Source organism: Oryctolagus cuniculus, chromosome 19 (assembly GCF_964237555.1).
Source record: "Oryctolagus cuniculus chromosome 19, mOryCun1.1, whole genome shotgun sequence".
Classification (NCBI taxonomy): domain Eukaryota; kingdom Metazoa; phylum Chordata; class Mammalia; order Lagomorpha; family Leporidae; genus Oryctolagus; species Oryctolagus cuniculus.
Window position 1 is genome coordinate 44474081 of NC_091450.1, and position 20368 is coordinate 44494448.

At 57.2% G+C, this 20368-nt stretch overlaps 1 protein-coding gene across 2 annotated transcripts; it reads right to left on the bottom strand.

Moving 5' to 3' along the window:
• Positions 1 to 931: 931 nt before the first annotated feature.
• Positions 932 to 10493, bottom strand: RHBDD2 (rhomboid domain containing 2). Of its 2 annotated transcripts, none has more exons than XM_051847676.2 (4): positions 10238 to 10493; positions 8284 to 8691; positions 4226 to 4449; positions 932 to 1797 (listed from the first exon to the last, which is right to left on the bottom strand). In XM_051847676.2, the coding sequence occupies exons 1-4, from the start codon at positions 10413 to 10415 to the stop codon at positions 1591 to 1593; spliced, it is 1017 nt and encodes a 338-aa protein (XP_051703636.2). In that variant the 5' UTR covers positions 10416 to 10493; the 3' UTR covers positions 932 to 1590. The 2 variants fall into 2 exon arrangements, with proteins under 2 accessions (XP_051703636.2, XP_002711953.1); XM_002711907.5 differs by lacking the exon at positions 4226 to 4449 and adding an exon at positions 4650 to 4800 and having other exon boundaries at positions 10238 to 10491.
• Positions 10494 to 20368: the final 9875 nt, after the last annotated feature.

A 20368-nucleotide genomic window follows, 5' to 3' on the forward strand; every position in this document is an offset into this window, starting at 1 on the left:
GCGGCAGGGCTGGGTCAGCTCTGCCTCCCTGGAGCCCCACCAGCACAAGGAGGGGTGGGAGACTGTTGGGCTGAATGACCTCTGCCCTTCGGCCGCCCCGGAAGCCTGGGGCCCCTGCCAACTCCGGTCACATAGTCCTCTAAGGAAAGCCAGAGGAAGCAGGAGTGTGTCCGTGCCCCATGTACCTGCTTCCGGCCCAGGCCTGAGACCGGAGCCAAGGGGAACCATCTACCAACAGTCCCTTGCGTTCCCTGAGGGTACTCCGGGGAAGGGACAGCTGGGTGTGGCTGGAGTCAGATGCCACAGGCAGGGGCCTGTCACCTGCTCTGTGACCTCAGCAAACTGCACTTCCCACCCCTTACCCCAGTGCAGGCTCCTTCCTGTTCCCGTCTCACAGGCCACCTGAGTGTGGGCATCACTGGCCCACCCTCGCCACACTGGGTGGGTCTGGAGCTCTGTCGTATCCACTCCTGAACACCTAGGACATCCCAGCCAGCCCGCCAGGGTGGACATCAGCTCCTGGCGTAAAGGCAGGCCATAAGGCTTAGGCCACTGGCAGCACCCACAGCAGGGGCTCGCCGTGAGGAGCCCCCAGACGATGGTGACCAGAAACCTCTTGCCACCAGTGCCTATGTCACTTCCTGGGCCACAGCCCTGGTTCTTGAGCTCTGCCAACACCCCCGCCTCCCCAGCGGCAGCGGTGTCCTGCACCCTTGTCCACCTCCAGGTTGGTTGCCCAAACTTCCGGCTCACCTCCCAGCCCTCCCCATGCCTCAGCCATTCACTTCCCGTGTTAGACGCTCCCTGGCCTTGATGCACAGGGCATGGGCTGGTGGCTCTGGCCTGACCCTGCCCATCTCCTGCACCCCTGCCTGCATGCCAGTCTCCTCTGTCTTCCCAGATCAGAGAGAAGGCACAGGCCACAGGCAGGTGAGATGCTGTTTCTTTATTCAAAAGTAAGCGACGCCATGACCCATCAGTAAGCGGCTGTGTTCATGTGGGCCGGGGTGACCCCGGGGGCGACACACCACACAGGGCTGCCCAGCATACCGCCAGGAGCTCCCCCAGGGCAGGGACACAGACAAGGACACCACAGAACCAAGAGCACTGTGAACCACAGGGAGGGAGGGAGGGAGGAGCTGGAAGAGCCACCGGCAGCCACTGCCTGCTCCCTCATCTCCCACGTGTCCCCTGGGGGCCCTGGGCCTCAGCTAGGAACCCTGGTGCTGCCACCACAGGGCCACGCGACACAGAAGGCTTCCTTCTGCCTCTGTACACTGCGACAATAAACCCTGCTTCACAAAGCTGTCGGGGCACAGAGGAGACCGAGGTGGGGACACTGATCCAGGTACTCAACACAGCCTGGCACAGACACACTCAATAAATAATCGCAAAGAAACATCTGCCCCCATGGCCTCCTGGGGGCGGCCGAGGCTCCCTCAGGGCACTGGGACCCTTGAGGACTCCTTGGCGCCTGCGGCCCCTGGAGTGCCCAGGGCTCCGGAGTGCACTGAGCCGGGGCAGCTGCCGGGGGCAGGGGACTGGACCCCCAAGGAGGCACCCACGGAGGCCGGGTAGACAGCAGAGGAGCTAGGGCTTGGACCAAAGTGGTTCTGCACATAGCACAGGCCGGACGCAGGCTGGTACGGAGGTGGGCTGGGTGTGTGCCCTGGGGCGCACGCTGGCCAGGAGGCTGGCTTCTGGCTGCCGGCGTGCTGCATCTGGGTGACAGGGTGGCTCGGGGACAGGTGAGGGTGGCAGCTCTGTGTGGGGTAGGAGCCGGGCACGGGGTTCAGCCTGGAACGGAACAGAGGGAACACAGTTATTCAGCCAGCCATGCCACGGCACACTCTATCATCACGCTCAAGGACGGCACAGCTGCTGCCTGTGTTCACAGGTGATCCCTGCTTGCTTGGACAGTCCCTGCGATTGGCTCTAGGTGCCCAGGGAGGGAGGGGCCGACGCACAGCCCACAGCCAGTGATACAGAGGCAATGGCCACCCCCAGGACTGTGGGGAGTGACCTCTCCCAACAGCTTCTAAAATGGGTGGGGACAGGACTGCATCATGGCGGCCCGTGTGCCTGCGGCTGGCCCAGCAAGACCACAGGAGGGGAGCGAAGACCCTCTGTGGATGGAGGGTGGGTGACTCTACCAGACCATGGACACTCGCAGCTGCGACACTCTAAGGGTTCTGCCCCCTGAACTTCTGGGCCAAGTTCCAAACACTGAGCACGCGGCAGGGTCACACAGGGCAGCGTGCGGTCACAGTACTGACCCCACACACATGCTGATCAAAGCCCAACCTGACAGGACAATGGCTCAAGTCCAGGGACAGGACACTGCGGGTGACGCTTGTTGTGATGTGTGAAAACATGTCCCAGCGAGAGCAGGCGGGGAGACAGCTTGCTGCCAGCCCCACCCCACACGTCCTCACACCGCCCGAGACACCACGTCCTGTTCTGTGCAGGCCACGTGCGGGATGTAGCAGGCAGAAAGGGCCACTTAGCATGGAAGAACTTTCCTGGGGGCCGGTGCTGCGGTGTAGTGGATAAAGCCACCACTTGAAATGCTGGCATCCCAAATGGGCGCTGGTTCGAATCCCGGCTGTTCCACTTCCAGTCCAGCTCCCTGCTAATGGTCTGGGAAAAGCAGTGGAAGATGGCCCAAGTGTTTGGGCCCCGGCTACCGACATGGGAAATCTGGATGGAGCTCCTGGCTCCTGACTTCGCCCTGGCCCAGTTCTGGCTGCTGCAGCCATCTGAGGAGTGAACCAGTGGATGGAAGATATCTGTGTCTCTCCCCCTTTCTATAACTCAGATTTTCAAAACAAATAAATAAATCTTTTGGGGTTGGTGCCATGTACGTGTAGCGGGAAAAGCCACTGCCTGCAGTGCCAGCATCCCATATGGACACCAGTTCGAGACCCAGCTGCTCCACTTCCGAGCCAGCTCTCTGCTGTGGCCTGGGAAAGCAGTAGAAGATGGCCCAAGTGCTTGGGCCCCTGCACCCATGTGGGAGACCTGGAAGAAACTCCTGGCTCCTGATTAGTGCAGCTCCAGCCGTTGCAGCCATCTGGGGAGTGAACCAGTGGGTAGAAGACCTCTCTCTCTCTCTCTCTGCAACTCTTTCAAGTAAATAAATAAGTCTTTAAAAAAAATAAATAAATCTTAAAAAAAAAAAGAACATTCTTGCTGTGGCCTGCCTTGGTGACTGGCCGAGTGTCAGTCACCAGAACCGTCCAGCTTACGGCTGCTGACCGCCATCAGCTTCTTAAGATTAAATTAAAAAAAAAAAAAAAAACACTTTAAAAAATTTATTTGAAAAGAAGAGAGAGAGAGAGTAGGAGAGAACCTTCCATCTCCTGGCTCACTCCCTAAATGCCTACTACAGCTGGTTCTGGGCCGAGCCGAGCCGAGCCAGGAACCCAGAACTCAGTCTGGGTCTCCCACATGGGTAACAGGGACCAAGTACTTGAGCCGTCGCCCCTTCCTTCCCGGGGTCACCCCTCCTTCCCGGGATCACCTCTCCTCTCCTTCCTGGGATCACCCCTTCTTTCCCAGGGTTACCCCTCCTTCCCAGGGTCACCTCTCCCTCCTGGGGTCACCCCTCCTTCCCAGGTCACCTCTCCCTCCTGGGGTCACCCCTTTCTTCCTGGGGTCACCCCTCCTTCCCAGGTCACCTCTCCCTCCTGGGGTCACCCCTTTCTTCCTGGGGTCACCCCTCCTTCCCATGGTCACCCCTCCCTCCCGGGGTCACTTCTCCCTCCCGGGCTGTGCACCAGCAGGAAGTTGGATCAGAAGCAGCGGACCAAGGACTGGAACCGGACAGCCAGCCCAGGGAGGGACGCGGGTGTCCCTGAAGTGCTGCACCACACGCCGCCCCACCAGCTGCCCTGATTGAGGGGACCCCACACGATGGGGGGGACTTTGCACCCAAGACCCCTGAAGCCTGCTCAGAAGTCCGAGAACGCTTAACCCTCCCCTCAGCACCTCTGCTTCCATTTCCAGTCTCCCCCCCGTATTTGCCTGGAGCAGAATGGGGGAGTTTGCATTTCTGCGGAAGAACCCCAGCCCCTGCCCCCCTTCACAAGAGGGCCCCAGGCCAGGGCCACTGAAGGCTGGGAGCAGCTCCCAGCTGGACAGAGCCCTGCCCAGGCCTGGGGAGGGTGGGAGCCACCGGGGGAGCAGCTCCCAGAAAGGGGCCGCTGACGGGAAGGAGCCCTACCCGGCGTGATGGAAACCGAGCACGAGGAGTGCTGGCCAGCAGGGCCCTGGTGCTGGGTCTGCGTGACCCACCTGTGTCCCGCACGGCCTCCTCTACAGAGAGCACAAGCAGGAAGCTAGAACAGGAAGTAGAGCTGGGGCGTCCCAAGCAGTCTCTTAACCCCTGTACTAGATACCCAGCCCCACCCACTTCAGCCAGGGCTGGCGGCCTCCGTGCGGTCTGACCTGCGGCGTGGTTAAGGACAGATGGACAGGGCTCTCCAAGTGACCCAAGGCTCAGCCTCCCTCGGACACACCGGGCGGCAGGCAGGGAGCAGGAGGCCACGCCTGCCCACGCCCGGCCCCTCTGCTCCTCCGCCCGAGGTGCTGACCCAGCCGCACCCGCAGACTGGAGGCTGGGAGAGGGGGCGCAGCTCTGGACTCACTTGCGGCTCTGGGCCGCCCTTCTCTCCGCAGAGGAGCCCGAGATGTACTTGAAGAGGGAGATCCTCCTCATGAGGCTGAAGGGGAACTTCTGGTCCAGCTTCAGGGCCACCCGCTCCGGGAGGTCCAGGGAGTAGCAGTACGTGAGGCCGTCTGCGCTCGGCGTCAAGGCCAACGGAGGCAGTGGAAGGGAGTGGGCACGGGAGGCCAGCGCCTGCTGACTGAGGGGCGGCCACGCCTGCTCCACCACCACCTCAAGCCGGGGGCTCACGCTCAGGGGAGGCTGAGTCACCAGGGCCCACCGCACTCACAGGGGACGGGCCCCGGCAGCAGGGCGCCCGCCCAGGCCCTTTCTTGAGCTCTCCTAACCGCTGCGGTCAGCCCCACGCCAGCACACCCCTGTCCCTGCGGGGGCGAGGCACGAGGCTGTCCCGGGGTCCTCAGGGGGACGGATGGCTCCCATTCCTTCATCCCAAGCAGCTGGCACCCTGCATCCATGGGGCTCCTGTCACCACCGCTCCCCAGCCTGATGGCGCCCCGGTCATCCGACCTGTGTCCACCCACCACTGCCTCGCCCTGGGTTCATGCACATTTTCCTTTAACACCCAGCGTCACCTCCGTGGGCCTGGGCTGCAGGGTGAGTGACAGGCGACACACCAGGAATAAGCCACGGGCTAGGGGAGGTGGGGCGAAGCTAAGGTCTACCTGGGGAAGCCCTGGCTGGGGGCCCAGCCTGGCCGAGGCAGAGCCCAGAGGGCGCACCTGACCCTGAGGGAGTGGAGCAGACACTGGGCACCTGGGCACGGGCAGCAGCAGCTAGGAGAAGGCTGCAGGGGGACCCACGGAGGAGAGGGCGTCCTGCAGGCGCAGTTCTTAGCACTGTAAGACTGCTCGCTGCTGGGCCAGGCCGCCCCAACCGTTCTAGGACGTCCCGCCGGCCACTGCAATGACCAAGCCTTGCAGGAGAGCAGTGGATTTCTGAACCTGATTCCGGGTGGTAAGCAAGGCTATCCACCTCGGCACAGCTTCAGGAAACCCATCCCACTCTGACTGATGAGGCAGTGGGAGGCCAGTCCTCCCACCAGACATAACCACCAGCCAGGGCACGACACGGCGAGCAGACGGCTTTGGACTTTGGACAGTGAGCACTGCTGGCCCGTGATCCCTCGCGGAAGAAGAAACAAGGAACGAGGCCTGAGATCACGCCGGCTTTCCACAGGGAGGCACCTCCCGAACCGCAGCACGGGGACAGCACCGGAGAGGCCACAGCCGGGATCTGCCGGCCGGTGTCATGGCGAGGGGGCGGTGCTCAGAGAAGCAGCCCCGGCATCGGCACTGCTGGGTACTAGGGTGGACGTGCCCAGGCTGACGCCTCATGCCCGGCAAGATCAGAGCGGGGAGGGGAGCGGAGACCCTAACTCTCCATGGCAGTGACACCTTCAAGTCCCAACCAGTCAGAGCCAGATCTCACTGGAACCCCAGGGCGCTCGGAAGAGACCTCCCAGAAGGCAGTGCCTTCCAAATAAGACTGCGGGGGCTGCTGGGTAAGAGCTCCTGCAGCCCCTCCCTGGAAACGCTTACAAACAAACCTCAGGGTCCAGGCTCCACTCCACGTGAACTAGCACTGCCCTGCAGGACGCCAGCCCGTAACGGTGCAGCCAGCACAGCCCATGCATGGCAGTGGGATCCGGGGCCCAGGGGACAACAGCCGACAGCAGCAAACAGATCCAGAGAGGACGTCGCTATGAAGAAGTAGGTATGCAACGAGGGAACACACAAAGAATCTCAGTACAAAAACGAGAACAACAACAACAAATGGGGCCTCTTCAGCTACAAGAGAAACACAGACCCCGTCCACTGGGCTGAGCGGGAGGTTAAGACACCACAGGAGGGGCCGGTGCTGTGGCTCAGGGGGTAAAGCCGCCGCCTGCAGTGCCGGCATCCCATGTGGGCGCCAGTTCAAGTCCTGGCTGCTCCACTTCCGAGCCAGCTCTCTGCTATGGCCTGGGATAGCAGTAGAAGATGGACCAAGTCCTTGGGCCCCTGCACCTGCGTGGAAGACCCAGAAGAAGCTCCTGGCTCCTGGCTTCAGATTGGGCATCTGGGGAATGAACCAGTGGATAGAAGACACCTCTCCCTCTCTCTCTCTCTCTCTCTCTCTCCCTGCTCTGCCTCTCTGTAACTTTGACTTTCAAATAAATAAATAAGTCTAAAAAAAAAGACACGACAGGAGAGGGTCCTGTGCTGGAAGCCAGGGCAACAGAAGAATCCAAACCGAGGTGGGGAGGAGGCTGAGAACAATGCCGAGCCGCTGAGCGCACGTGTGACCGGGGTTCTGCACGGAGAGGGGACAGAACAGAACACAGGACCACCATCCTCTTTCCTTCCAGATCTGATGAACGATCACAAAGTGAGCACGAGAGACACAGAGAAGGCCATCTCAAGGCACATCATCATCAAACAGCTGGGAAACAACGATAAAGCAAGAAAAATCATGCAGGCAGCCAGATACAACTCATCGTATAAAGCGGAAAAATAAAAAATAATTACTAATTCCTCACCAGAGGCGATGCAAGGCAGGTGACAACGCAGTGACATCTCTAAAGGTTGAACATCAATGACATTATATTCACATTTGAAAAAACAAGAGCTGAGCTAGCAACTGGCCGTATTTCTACAGCCTGCAGATTCATAAATCAGAATAGATTTTAGGTGTCTAACCCTCAATACTGCCAAACCTGATGTTTAAAACAGTAACCTCAGCCGGCGCCGTGGCTCACTAGGCTAATCCTCCGCCTTGCGGCGCCGGCACACCGGGTTCTAGTCCCGGTCGGGGCACCGGATTCTGTCCCGGTTGCTCCTCTTCCAGGCCAGCTCTCTGCTATGTCCCGGGAGTGCAGTGGAGGATGGCCCAAGTGCTTGGGCCCTGAAGCCCATGGGAGACCAGGATAAGTACCTGGCTCCTGCCATTGGATCAGCGCGGTGCGCCGGCCGCAGCGCGCCGGCAGCGGCGGCCATTGGAGGGTGAACCAACGGCAAAGGAAGACCTTTCTCTCTGTCTCTCACTCTGTATTCTAGAATGTGTCCCCCTAAGCACCAGAATACCCACACACATAAGACTGACCCTGCACTTTCAATCACTCCTATGGCCAAGGTCTGTCTCTCTGTCTGTCTTTTTCTGGGGAGAAGATCAAACCAGACAAAAAACAGTAACAAAACCAAACGAATCCGTTTCCTATTCCTTTCATGGAGTATCTCTGGCCTGTGGGTATTCCAGATTCTTCCAGTGAAAACGCTTAGCACGATCAGTCAAACGTAGGCTTACACCTCGGTTTCTGGGAGGAGGAAAACTGGACCATAGTGCACTACACAGCAGTGCTACGCTGGCATGAGCAGGTGACCACGTGACCGCAGGGACCGCTCCCAGGTGGGGAACTGCTCATCCAGGGCTGGGCCATAAACTGCCCGGGGCCATGGGGGTGTCAAAGCTGAAGGGAGAAACTGGGCTGCCTCCGGTCACCCCCCCCCCGCCCCCAGCCTGGGCGACACCCCTGACACCCCAGCCCCAGCACGCTGGCCGCCGAGGGCACTCGGCACGGCCCCAGGCTAGCCACGAGCGCCCTCCAGGAAGGATACACGCCAGCCCGATGGCGAGCCCGCACACGTTGCTGAGGAAGGACGTCTGGGGGATGAGCCAGGAGGCGCCCAGCAGGAGCCAGGGCACCAGGCCCGAGGGCACGACCACGCCGAACACCAGGGCGCGCCTCACGCGCGAGCGCACGGACGTGACGCCCAGCATGGCGAAGGCCACCGGCGTGAACCCCCGGGCATCCTCCACCTCTCCCAGCTTCGACAGCGAAGACACGGCCTCAAAGGACAGGAAGATGATGGCGGAGAAGACGGTGAAGATCAGGGTGAAGAAGCAGTGGCGCACGGTGCCCACGGTCCTCTCAAAATTGCCGGCGAAGCGCCAGATGACGATGGCGCCGCAGAGCAGGGACACTGGGTTCTCATAGACGAAGATGTAGGTCACCAGCCTGTAAACTGGAGAGGTGGCTGGGTTACAGACCTGCGGGACGGAGAGAGAGTCCAAGGCCAAGGAGCGGAGGCTGGCGGAGACCAGCGGCCGCTGAGCCCGCAAGGCCGAGGCACCAATGGCTCCCTCTGCTCTCCCCAGGGGCCCCAGAGCAGGTCTTATAACTGGTGATGCATTTCCACGTGGGGAGAAGATGCCCTGGGCACGGGGTGGAGCCTGAAGCGGCCAAGCGCTTTGTAATCTTTCTCCAGCTTGCACACTGACCTACCTCACTGGGCAGTCTGAGGGTTAATTAACTGTATCGGCTTCGGGGTGCACTGAGTGGGTGTCACTTAACACTCTGTGTGCCAGTCTCCTCTCCTTCCACGGGGGCTGTTCAGGGGGGGGAGAGAAAAGGGACTGTGAATTATTTGGCAACTATGATAAGGATCCTAAGACCATCATTAGTCATAGAGACAGGGAAACCGGAAGTCTGCCTTGTAGATGCTTATGCAAAATCTTAACAGGTGCACCTCCTCAAGCCCCGGCTGCTCCACTTCCGATCCAGCTCCCTGCTAATGCACCTGGGAAAGCAGCGGAGGATGGCCCCAGTGCTTGGGCCTCTGCACCCACGTGGGAGACCGGACGGGAGTGAACCAGCAATGGAAGACCTCTCTCTCTCTGACTCTGCCTAACTCTGCCTTTCAAATAAATAAAATAAATATGTCGTCAAGTACTTCCAAAATAGAAATTCCAAGTATAAAGGTGGTGCAAAGATTCTAGATGCCACTTCTGTATGTCTTGGGAATTATATACCCACCGAAGCCTTAGTTCCAAAACCATGCACAATAAAAACAAAAACCTGGCTTCCTGTCTCGGCTGCACGACTCAAACTTGCAGGGTTCCCCAACACCAAGCCTCCATCTCACGCAGATAACGGGCAACTGAGTAAGACCTGCGCCACAGGGTCGCCGGGCGCGTTAACTCAGATGCCTGCCCGCGGCTGCGCTTTGCAAAAAAGCCAATTTCCCACGGCCCTCCTGGGAGAACGAGGAAGACAGGGACGGTCACATCCAATCGCTGTGCAAAATTTCTAAGACAAGGGCCACCTGTTCCAAAGGCGGAAGACGCTCCGCTTCCCAGAGTGAGCAGGACTCGCAGTCAGGATGAAGGGGAGCCCAGAGGTCAGTCCTCTCCCCACCCAGGCGCTGGGCAAAGCTCCCCGGCCAGCCCTCCCAGGGGAAACGTGGGTGGGCGTGTGCACGAGAGGGGAGGGGAGACGTGGGTGGGCGTGTACACGAGGGGAGGGGAGGGACCCGGGGACGGCTTCACACCCCCCCCCCCCCAAACTGAGCACGGGCTGCTGGGCCAATGAGTCCGGGGGTCTTGACCAGCTCGCTGGCCACAGGGAGGGGACACCAGCAATGACCGAGGCAGCGGGAGGCCGTGCTGCTCCTCCAGGGGCGGGCGGCGGGGTGCCGAGGCCTGGGAGGCTGCAGCCGGTGACCCAGGTCCGAGAGGCCCCCCACCCCCACCCCCACCCCGCCGCCCCGCGAGACCCCCGCCCCGGCTCACTTTGCCAGTTGCGCAGCGCTTCGGACCGCAGCGACAGGCCCGACGGCGCCAGCGGCGGCTGCAGCAGGAACAGGCGAGGCCCGGACACCAGCAGCGAGAGCAGCGCCGTGAAAAAGGTGGCGGACGGCACCTCGGGGCACAGAGCCCAGCTGCGGCTCGCGGGGCCGGAGGCCGCCATGGCCGGCAGCGTTCCCGCGCTCCCCGAGCCGGCCCTGGGATCCTTCCGCCTCCCCGCGGCTGTCTCCCCTGGCAACAGCCGGCCGGAAGCCCCGCCTCCCGGAGGCCCCGCCCCCCGCGCCAGGCTGCCCAATCCGATCGCGCCCGCCTGCGCTGGGCGCGCCCTGACCTGGGGCTGTGTGGGTCACAGGGCTGCAGCCCGGGTTTTGATCCCCGGGTCACAGGGCCCTGTTAGGCCGCACCCATGCCCCTCAGCTGTATCCACCCCCATCAGGCCGAAGGCGAGGCTGGGCTGGAGCTGCGCCGATCTGAAGCCAGGAACTTCTTCTGGGTCTCCCACGCAGGTGCAGGGGCCCTAGAACTGGGGCCATCCTCCACTGCTTTCCCAGGTGCATTAGCAGGGAGCTGGATCTGAAATGGAACAGCTGGGATTTGAACCCGCGCCCACTTGGGATGGTGGCGTTGCGACAGTCGGCTGGGCTCAGAGGCAGCTCGCTTGGACCTGGTTGGAATAAGGAAAAGGGAGTCTCTCTGCAAAATGCTTGCTGCCCCAAAAATCATCTTTAGCGAGATGAAAGTGCCAAATCCTGTGTGTTTCTCCCCAAAAGCTGCCTTTAGCAGGACAGAAGTGCCCGGCCCAGCCCTCTGATGCCGCTTGTGTTTTACAGGTGGAACAAGGTTACGAATGCAGCCTTCTGACTGTTGGCTGCTGTTCTCCTGGGGGAGTGAACCAGCGGACAGAAGGTTCTGTCTCTCTGTCCATCCTGCTTTTCAAATAATAAAATACATCTTTAAAAACTGGCCTAGTATTTGAGTATAACCTACAACTATCCTTCCATGTACCTCATGGGATGAGGTGCCGGCGATGCCAGCATCTCTCATGAGCTGGTTCAAGTCCCTGCTGTCCTGCTTCTGACCAGCTCTCTGCTGTGGCCTGGGAAAGCGGCAGAAGATGGGCCAAGTGCTCGGGCCCCTGCACCCACGTGAGAGACCTGGATGGAGCTCCTGGCTCTTGGCTTCAGCCTGGCCCAGCCCCAGTGTTGTGGATATTTGGGGAATGGACCAGTATATACATCACAAACTCTTTCTCTCTCCTTTGCTCTGCCTTCCAACTAAGCCCTTTAAAAGAGAGAGAGAGAGAGAGAGAGAGAGAGAGAGAATGAGGAAAGAGGGCAGGCAGGATAAGAAATGGGTCTAAGAAGATGAGAGGAGGAGAGAGTCTTTTTAGGAAGTCTGCAAGAAGACTTAAAAGCAGGAGCAGCAATGGGGCACAAATGGGAGAGAGAAGAAAACGAAGTTTGTATGATACATTGTAGTCCTGTTGTAGCCTCTGTGTGTGTGTGTGTGTGTGTGTGCTAAAATGAGAAGTACAGGCCGGTGCCACAGCTCACTAGGCTAATCCTCTGCCTGCGGCGCCGGCACACCAGGTTCTAGTCCCGGTCGGGGCGCCGGATTCTGTCCCGGTTGCCCCTCTTCCAGGCCAGCTCTCTGCTGTGGCCCGGGAGTGCAGTGGAGGATGGCCCAAGTGCTTGGGCCCTGCACCCCATGGGAGACCAGGAGAAGCACCTGGATCCTGGCTTCGGATTGGTGCAGCGTGCCAGCTGTAGCGGCCATTTGGGGGGTGAACCAATGGAAAAGGAAGACCTTTCTCTCTGTTTCTCTCTCTCACTGTCTAATTCTGCCTGTCAAAAAAAAAAAAAAAAAAGATAAAATTAAAAAAAAAATGAGGAGTACAGTCATCCTGAGTTTCCTTCTGGTTGTAAGAGTCGCTCTGACACCCTGAGCCCCCAGCCCGCGGAGTCCTGGCTTTTTCCTGGTGATGGTGATGGTGATGAGGATGATTGCTTTAATGAACGGGCACAGGCCCAGTGTTGTGCTTGGGAACCCTGAGTTTGCGGACATCTACTGGAGATGTGTTGCTATACGGGATGTGTTTGTTTAGGGATTGGTGCTTTTTGGGGGAGGAGTTAAGACTTGGGACGCCTGCCCCGCCCCCCCATATCGGGGGCCTAGGTTTGAGTCCTGACCCTACTCCCTGCAAATGCACACCCCGGGAGGCAGCAGGCGATGGCTCAAGTAGCCGGGTCCCTGCCACCCACATGGGAGATGGGGACTGAGTTTCTGGCCCCAGCTCAGGCCTGGCTCATCCCTGGCTGTTGTTGGCATGTGGAGAGTGAACCAGCAGATAGGAGATCTTTCTGTCTCTCTCTCTCTTTCAAATAAATAAAAACAAATAAAAAAAAGTAGATGTATGTTTTAAAATAGCCACATGCACGTGGGGCTGGTGTTGTGCTGCGGCAGTTTAAGCAGCCACCAAGGCCTGGCTGCTCCACTTCTGATCCAGCTCCCTGCTAGTGCGCCTGGGAAAACAGTGGAAGGTGGCCCCAAGTGCTTGGGTCCCTGCTACACACGTGGGAGCCCTGGATGGAGTTCCTGGTTCCTGGCTTCAGCCTGGCCCAGCCCCAGGTGTTGTGGGCATTTGGGGAGTGAATCATTGATCTCTCTCTCTCTTTCTCTCTCCCTCTCTCTTTCTTGCTCTACTACTGCCCCAAACACTAACCCCTAAACACACACACACACACACATAAACTGTATACATAGAGTTTGTTGCTATAAATTAAACCTCAGTATAACTTTTTTTTAAAATGCTGATATATCAAAATAAATATTTATCATGACTGGTTCAAATTTTCATCCCTTCCTGTGCTTGTACGCCATATGGAGCGAGGTGTGAAGAAACGGAATAACCCAGGGCCAGTCAAGGTTCACTCCCCAAATAGTCACAACAGTGGGGACCAGACCAGGCCAAAGCCAGGAGCCTGGAGCTCCATCTAGGCCTCCCACGTGGGTGCAGGGGCCTTGGCCCTGATGACCACGGCCACCACCACCACCACCATCACCATGCTCTGGCCCTCCAGCAGGGGATGGGGCGGGCTCAGCCTCCCCTCAGCCTCCCCAGGGATAGCAAAGCTCCTGGTTGGTCTAACGGAGACCCTAAGGGGAGGGGTCAAGGGCTAGGCACTCTGGCCATGGTCTCAGCCGCTCCGCACTGCCCCCTGGCGGAGGGAGGAGGCCTCTCTGTACGGTGGGCACCTCGGATTCTACCACTATGCCTGCGTCTCCCCAAGACGTGGCTGCAGGGGGCTCGGGAGAGGAGGTGGGTGGGAGTCCAGCAGGGCGGCTGGGGCCCGTGGCTGCCATTCCGAGAACAGTATGAGGCTTACAGGGGTCAGACCTGGAGCTGCGAGACCCACAGCTGGGGTCGCCCTGTGACGCCGGCTGCTCTGCTTCCCAGCGGGCTCCCTGCTGATGGCACCAAGTCACTGGGCCCTGCACCCCATGGGAGACCAGGAGAAGCACCTGGCTCCTGGCTTCTGATCGGCGCAGAACGCTGGCCGTAGCGGCCATTTGGGGTGTGAACCAACAGAAGGAAGACCTCTCTCTCTCTCTCTCACTGTCTAACTCTGCCTGTCAAAAAAAAAAAAAAAAAAAAAAAAAAAAAAGGAATGAAGTTGAATCCCAGCTCTCATCACACACAAAATTAATTCTAAACGGATGAAAGACCTAACTGTAAACGCTAACACAATGAACTCATAGAAGCAGATCTTGGAGTAAACCTTCATGACCTCTGATTAGACGACAGCTTCTTAGTGCCTAGACCAGGCAACTGGAGAAAAACTGGAGCAGCTGGACTTCATGATAACGAAGAGATCCTCTGTGTCCTAGCATACTCCCCAAGTGTGGACAGGCAACACGCAGCAAGGGAGAAACAAGTATATACGACTTATTAGGAGCATAGTACCCAGAACACAGAAAGAGCTTGTGTAACTCTAAACTACAAAGATAACCCACTAAAAAAGTGGGCGAGGGATTGGAATGGCCATTTCTCCAAAGACAGACAACTGACCGAGACACGCGTAGAATGGACACCCAGTGGGAAACATCGTGAGTCACCAGGGAAAAGCGAATGGGAACCATCAGGATGGCCGCGGAGGAAGTGTCGGTGGGAGGGCGGAGCTTATGGAGCTTCCAGACGCTGCTGGCCATGGAGGGGGGTCCTCGGTACAAAACGGTGTCCGTCCTCTAAGAGCTGTCCACGGAATCACCATTCACAACACAGGCTAAAAAGAGGTGTCCAGGCAGGTGTCCAGGTGTCACTAGGCTAATCCTCTGCCTGCAGCGCCGGCACACCGGGTTCTAGTCCTGGTTGGGGCGCTGGATTCTGTCCCGGTTGCTCCTCTTCCAGTCCAGCTCTCTGCTGTGGACCGGGAGGGCAGTGGAAGTGCTTGGGCCCTGCACTCGCATGGGAGACCAGGAGAGGCACCTGGCTCCTGCCTTCGGACCAGCGCAGTGCACTGGCCGTAGCAGCCATTTGAGGGGTGAACCAATGGGAGGAAGACCTTTCTCTCTGTCTCTCTCTCACTGCCTAACTCTGCCTGTCAAAAAAAAAAAAAAAAAAAAAAAGAGGTGTCCCAACAAAGTCTTTTACACAAGTGTCTGTTGTGACTTTGTTCACGATAGCCAGCAAGTGGAAGCCACCCAATGTCTATCAGCTGGTCGACGGATAGAGAAACTGCGGTATCATCATAAGATGAACTTCTGGGGTCCGGCGCTATGGCACAGCAGGCTAAGGCGATGCCTGCATTGCTGGAATCTCATATGGGTGACGGTTCAAGTCCTGGCTGCTCCACTTCCCATCCAGCTTCCTGCTGATGTGCCTGGGAAAGCAGCAGAAGATGGCCCAAGTCCTTGGGCTCCTGCCACCCATGTGAGAGACCTGGATGGGGTTCCTGGCTCCTGACTTTAGCCTGGCCCAGCCCTGGTCAAATAGGCCATTAAGGGAGTGCACCAGCAGATGGAAGATCTCTCTGTATCTCTCTCTCTGTAACTCTGCCTTTCAAATAAATAAATAAGTAAATCCTAAAAAAATTGGGGCTGGTGCTGTGGCGTAGTGGGTAAACCTACCACCTGCAATGTTGGAATCCCCTATGGGCACCAGTTCAAGTCCTGGATGCTTCACTTCTGATCCAGCTCTCTGCTATGGCCTGGGAAAGCAGTGGAGGATGGCCCAAGTCCTTGAGCCCCTGCACCCACGTGGGAGACCTGGAAGAAGCTCCTGGCTCCTGGCTTCGGATTGGCACAGCTCTGGCCATTGTGGCCAGTTGGGGAGTGAACCAGTGGGTGGAAGACCTCTCTCTCTGCCTCTCCTTCTCTCTCTCTCTCTCTCTGCCTCTCTGTAACTCTACTTTTCAAATAAATAAATAAATCTAAAAAACAAAAAACAAAAGCTTTGTTTTTTGGAAAGGCAGAGCCATGAGTGGGGGAGGAGAGAGAGAGAGAGAGAGAGAGAGAGATCTTTTACCCACTACTCCACTCTCCAAATAGCCAAAATAGCCAGGACTGGGACAGGCTGAAGCCAGGAGCCAAGAATTCAGCCCAAGTCTCCCCCATGGGTGACAGGGACCCAAGCCCTCAACGTGTCTGCTGTCCTTCAAAGTGCACAGTAGCAGGAGGTTGGAGTGGGAGCAGAGCTGGGACTCGAACCAGACACACAGAATGGGATGTGGGTGTCCCAAGAGGCAGCTTAACCACTGTGCCACTCACTGAAGTCATTGGGTTTCCTGAGTCTTCCAGGGTGGGGGGTGGGGGGGGTGGACTCAAGAGCCAAGGGAACAGTGGACCAGGCAGCTACTTCCAGGCACAGAACCAAGACCCTGCCAAGGAATCTTCTCTGGTCCTAGGGAGGGAGTTCCTGCAAGGCACGCCCGGGGCAGGTAACTTTAGAGCTATGGCCCCTTGTGTCTGAGGCCCCTGTCCGTCCCCTGAGCGGGAATGGTCACTAGGGCTGACCTTTCCTGTTCCACTACTGTATGGCAGTCCTCCCTTATTCACGGTGTGATCATGGATGTTGGGGCCTCCTAGGGTGGGGCAGATGACTTGTCTGTTTCCTTCACTGGTCAGTGGATCAAGAGCCACCACACCCATGGGGGCTGGCACTGTGGCATAGTAGGCTAAACACTGCCTGCAGCACCAGCATCCCATACATACGGCGCCGGTTCATGTCCCAGCTGCTCCTCTTCTGATCCAGCTCCCTGCTTATAGCCTGGGAAAGCAGTAGAAGATGGCCCAAGAACTTTGGCCCCTGCACCCATGTGAGAGATCTGGAAGAAGCTCCTGGCTCCTGGCTTTGGACTGGCCCAGCTCCGGCCATTGTGGCCATTTTGGAAGTGAACCAGCAGATGGAAGAACTTTCATTTATTTATTTATTTATTTATTTATTTATTTATTTTTTGACAGGCAGAGTGGACAGTGAGAGAGAGACAGAGAGAAAGGTCTTCCTTTGCCGTTGGTTCACCCTCCAATGGCTGCCGCAGCCGGCGCGCCGTGGCTGGCGCACCGCACTGATCCGAAGGCAGGAGCCAGGTACTTATCCTGGTCTCCCATGGGGTGCAGGGCCCAAGCACCTGGGCCATCCTCCACTGCACTCCCAGGCCACAGCAGAGAGCTGGCCTGGAAGAGGGGCAAGCGGGACAGAATCCAGCGCCCCGACCGGGACTAGAACCTGGTGTGCCGGCGCCACAGGCGGAGGATTAGCCTAGTGAGCCGCGGCGCCAGCCAGGAAGAACTTTCTATCTCTCCCTCTCTCTGTCTGTAACTCTGCCTCTCAAGTAAATAAAATCTTGGGGCTGGTGCTGTGGCGTAGCGGGTGAAGCCGCTGCCTGCAGTGCCAACATCCCATGTGGGCACCTGTTCTGGTCCCAGCTGTGGCCTGGGAGGGTGATGGAGGATGGCCCAGGTGCTCGGGCCCCTGTACCCATGTGGGAGACCCGGAGGAAGCTCCTGGCTCCTAGTTTCGGATCAGTGCAGCTCTGGCCTTTGCAGCCAGTTGGGAAGTGAACCAGCAGATGGAGGATCTCTCTGCCTCTCGTCTCTCTCTGTGTAACTCAGGTAAAACAGATAAATCTTAAAAATAAAATAAAATCTTAAAAAAAAAAGAGGCACCACACTGATCTGAAATGGAGACTATCACAAGACCCTAGACTCTGATTCTGATGCTATTCCTGGATGGGACGTGGGGTATTTTTCCGGAGCTGGGGAGAGTGACTGTATTTTGGCATGAAGGGAGGGAAGCAGAGGGCTGGTGGAGACTATGGACCGTGGTTAGCTCTAGCATCCTTCCAAGTATTCGCTGCTCTCCCCTCTCAGAGGACCATCAGCCCTGCCCCTTGCCACACCCCTTCACGTGGAAAGAGCAGGTGTAGAAAGTTCAAGTTTTTTGAGTGCATACCCTAAGCGGGAAGCACCTGTTTAGGGTCACTGCCTGTGCTTAGCAGAAGTATGCTTGTTCCAAACCACGAGCATTGCATTAACAATCATCTTCATCAGGCACACACTGGCAACTTCTGGACAAATTCTTCCGTTCCCGTGGCCAACGCTGACAAGAGGTTGCTCTGTCTTAGTGAATGGCAAGGCTTCAGTTAACCCTAAGTAGCCCTGGACTGGGAGCGTCCCGTTCCGAGATGTTGTCCAGGGCCAGCTGAGGTCATGCACTGCTCTCCCTGCCTCCCAGAGAAATCAGCTCTCAGCCGGACAGTCTTCCGACTACAGCTTCTTTTTTTTTTTTTTTTTTAAGATTTCTGTTTTAATTTTAATTTTTAACATTTATTTATTTGAAGGCAGAGTTATAGAGAGAGGGAGAGGGAGAGAGGGAGAGAGGGAGAGAGGGAGAGAGGGAGAGAGAGAGAGAGATTGTCCATTCACTGGTTCACTCCCCAGATGGCAGCAACAGCCAAGGCTGGGCCAGGCTGAAGCCAGGAGCCAGCAGCTTCTTCCAGGTCTCCCACATGGGTGGCAGGAGCCCAAGCACTTGGATCATCTGCCGCTGCTTTTCCCAGGCCATCAACAGGGAGCTATATCGGAAGAGGAGCAACCAGGACTTGAACTGGTGCCCATGTGGGATTGTAGGCGGCGGCTCTACCCGCTGTGCCACAGCACCAGCCTCGACCACAACTTCTTCTAAGCATCTTGAACTCAACTTCCCCTGCCTCGTCCCAGCTGCAGCTGCATTTCTGTGCCCACACACACACACACACACTATCTCCAATATTCCTGTCTGCCAGCTAGAGCCATGGTCAGCTCTCCGGCAAACCTCAGCCCTGCTGACACCCTGATTTCCGATTTCTTTCTTGCTAAAGAGTTGAGGCTTCCTTTTCCTAGACAGAACCCATCTGATCTCACAGGAAATCTCAGAGCCCCAGTTTGCATCATGGCAGAAGGATCCAGCTGAGTGGAGACTGCCCCAGCAAGAGGCGGCTGGGAGAGGCCTTCCGAGCCCCTCGGCCGTGGCCAGCCTGCGCAGGGCCTGTCCTTAGGAACCACATGAAATCACTCTCCCCACTTGCACGGGTGGCCTTCTAGGAACTGGCAAATGGCACTTGTCATTCCCCTGACGTCTTCTCTTTTGGGGAAATGTCCCCATTTTTCCATGTATGTTTGTGAGAGAACAAGAAAGTATTGCACCAAAGTGTGCCAAAAATGTTGGCTATGGCCTCACGTCACAGTGGGCCAGCCAAGGTGGCCGGATTCCCCTGATACCTGGTGACGATTCAATCTTAAGGATTGTAATTCTGCTGAGAAGGATGGAACTTGTATCCTTTAATGGAACGACAAGCCAGTGAGGCAGATAGTTCCTGAGTGAATCGATGGATTACACAAGCAGAATGAGGGGGCTGGCACTGTGGTATAGCAGGTTAAGCTGCTGCTGCAGCACCGGCATCCCACATGAGCACCGGTTCAAGTCCCGGCTGTTCCACTTCTGATCTAGCTCTCTGCTATGGCCTGGGAAAGCAGTAGAAGATGGCCCAAGTCCTTGGTCCCCTGCACCCACATGAGAGACCTGGAAGAAACTCCTGGCTCCTGGCTCCTGGCTTCTGCCTGGCCCAGACCCTGCCCTTGTGGCCATTTGGGGAGTGAACCAGTGGATAGACAATTGCTCCCTCTCTCTCTGTAACTCTTCCTTTCAAATAAATAAAATATATCTTTTCAAAAAAGGAGAATAAAGGGCTGGAGCTGTGGGGTAGTGGGCTAAGCCTCTACCTGCAGTGCCGGCATCCCATATGGGCGCTTGTTCTAGTCCTGGCTGCTCCACTTCCGATCCAGCTCTCTGCTATGGCCTGGGAAAGCAGTAGAAGATGGCCCAAGTCCTTGGACGCCTGCACCCACGTGGGAGACCCAGAAGAAGCTCCTGGCTCCTGGCTTCGGATCGGCCCAGCTCCAGTCACTGTAGCCATTTGGGGAGTAAAGTAGTGGATGGAAGACCTTTCTCTCTGTCAGTAACTCTGTCTCTCAAATAAATAAATAAAATCTTTATTTTTTTAAAAAAGCAGAATAAGTAAAGTTAAGCAGAGGAATACGTGGAATGACAACATAAACAGTAAAAGAAAATAACTTGAGCACAGAGTGCTGGCCATGGGCCAGACACTGTTGTATCCAGAGGAAAATTTCCAGATTTTTCTTGAAAGGGAGAGAGAGAGAGAGAGAGAGAGAGAGAGGTCTTTCATCTACTGGTTCACTTCCCAAATGACTGCAAGGGCCAGGGCTGGGTCAAGCTAAAGCCAGGAGCCAGGAGCTTCTTCTGGGTCTCCCACATGGGTGCAGGGACCCAAGCACTTGGGCTACCTTCTACTGCTTTCCCAGGCCACAGCAGAGAGCTGGATGGGAAGTGGAGCAGCTGGGACTAGAACTGGTGGCCATATGGGATGCCGGCATCGCAAGTGGAGACTTAACCCACCACACCACAACACTGGCCCCAGATTTCCAGATTTCCTAGGAACACACAGGGTGCTGTGAAGCCATCAGCAATACTGGAAAGCGCGTTCACACTACAGAGCCTCCCAGGGCTCATTTCTTTTCAGAGCAGGTTTTTTTTTTTTTAAGATTTATTTATTTATTCAA

Coding starts and splice junctions, on each gene's coding strand:
- RHBDD2 (XM_002711907.5), bottom strand. CDS start 10,415: ATGGCGGCCTCCGGCCCCGCGAGCCGCAGCTGGGCTCTGTGCCCCGAG. Junction 8,692..10,237: donor AGCGCTGCGCAACTGGCAAA/GTGAGCCGGGGC, acceptor CCACCTCTCCAG/TTTACAGGCTGGTGACCTAC. Junction 1,798..4,649: donor AGGGCGGCCCAGAGCCGCAA/GTGAGTCCAGAG, acceptor GTTCCGTTCCAG/GCTGAACCCCGTGCCCGGCT.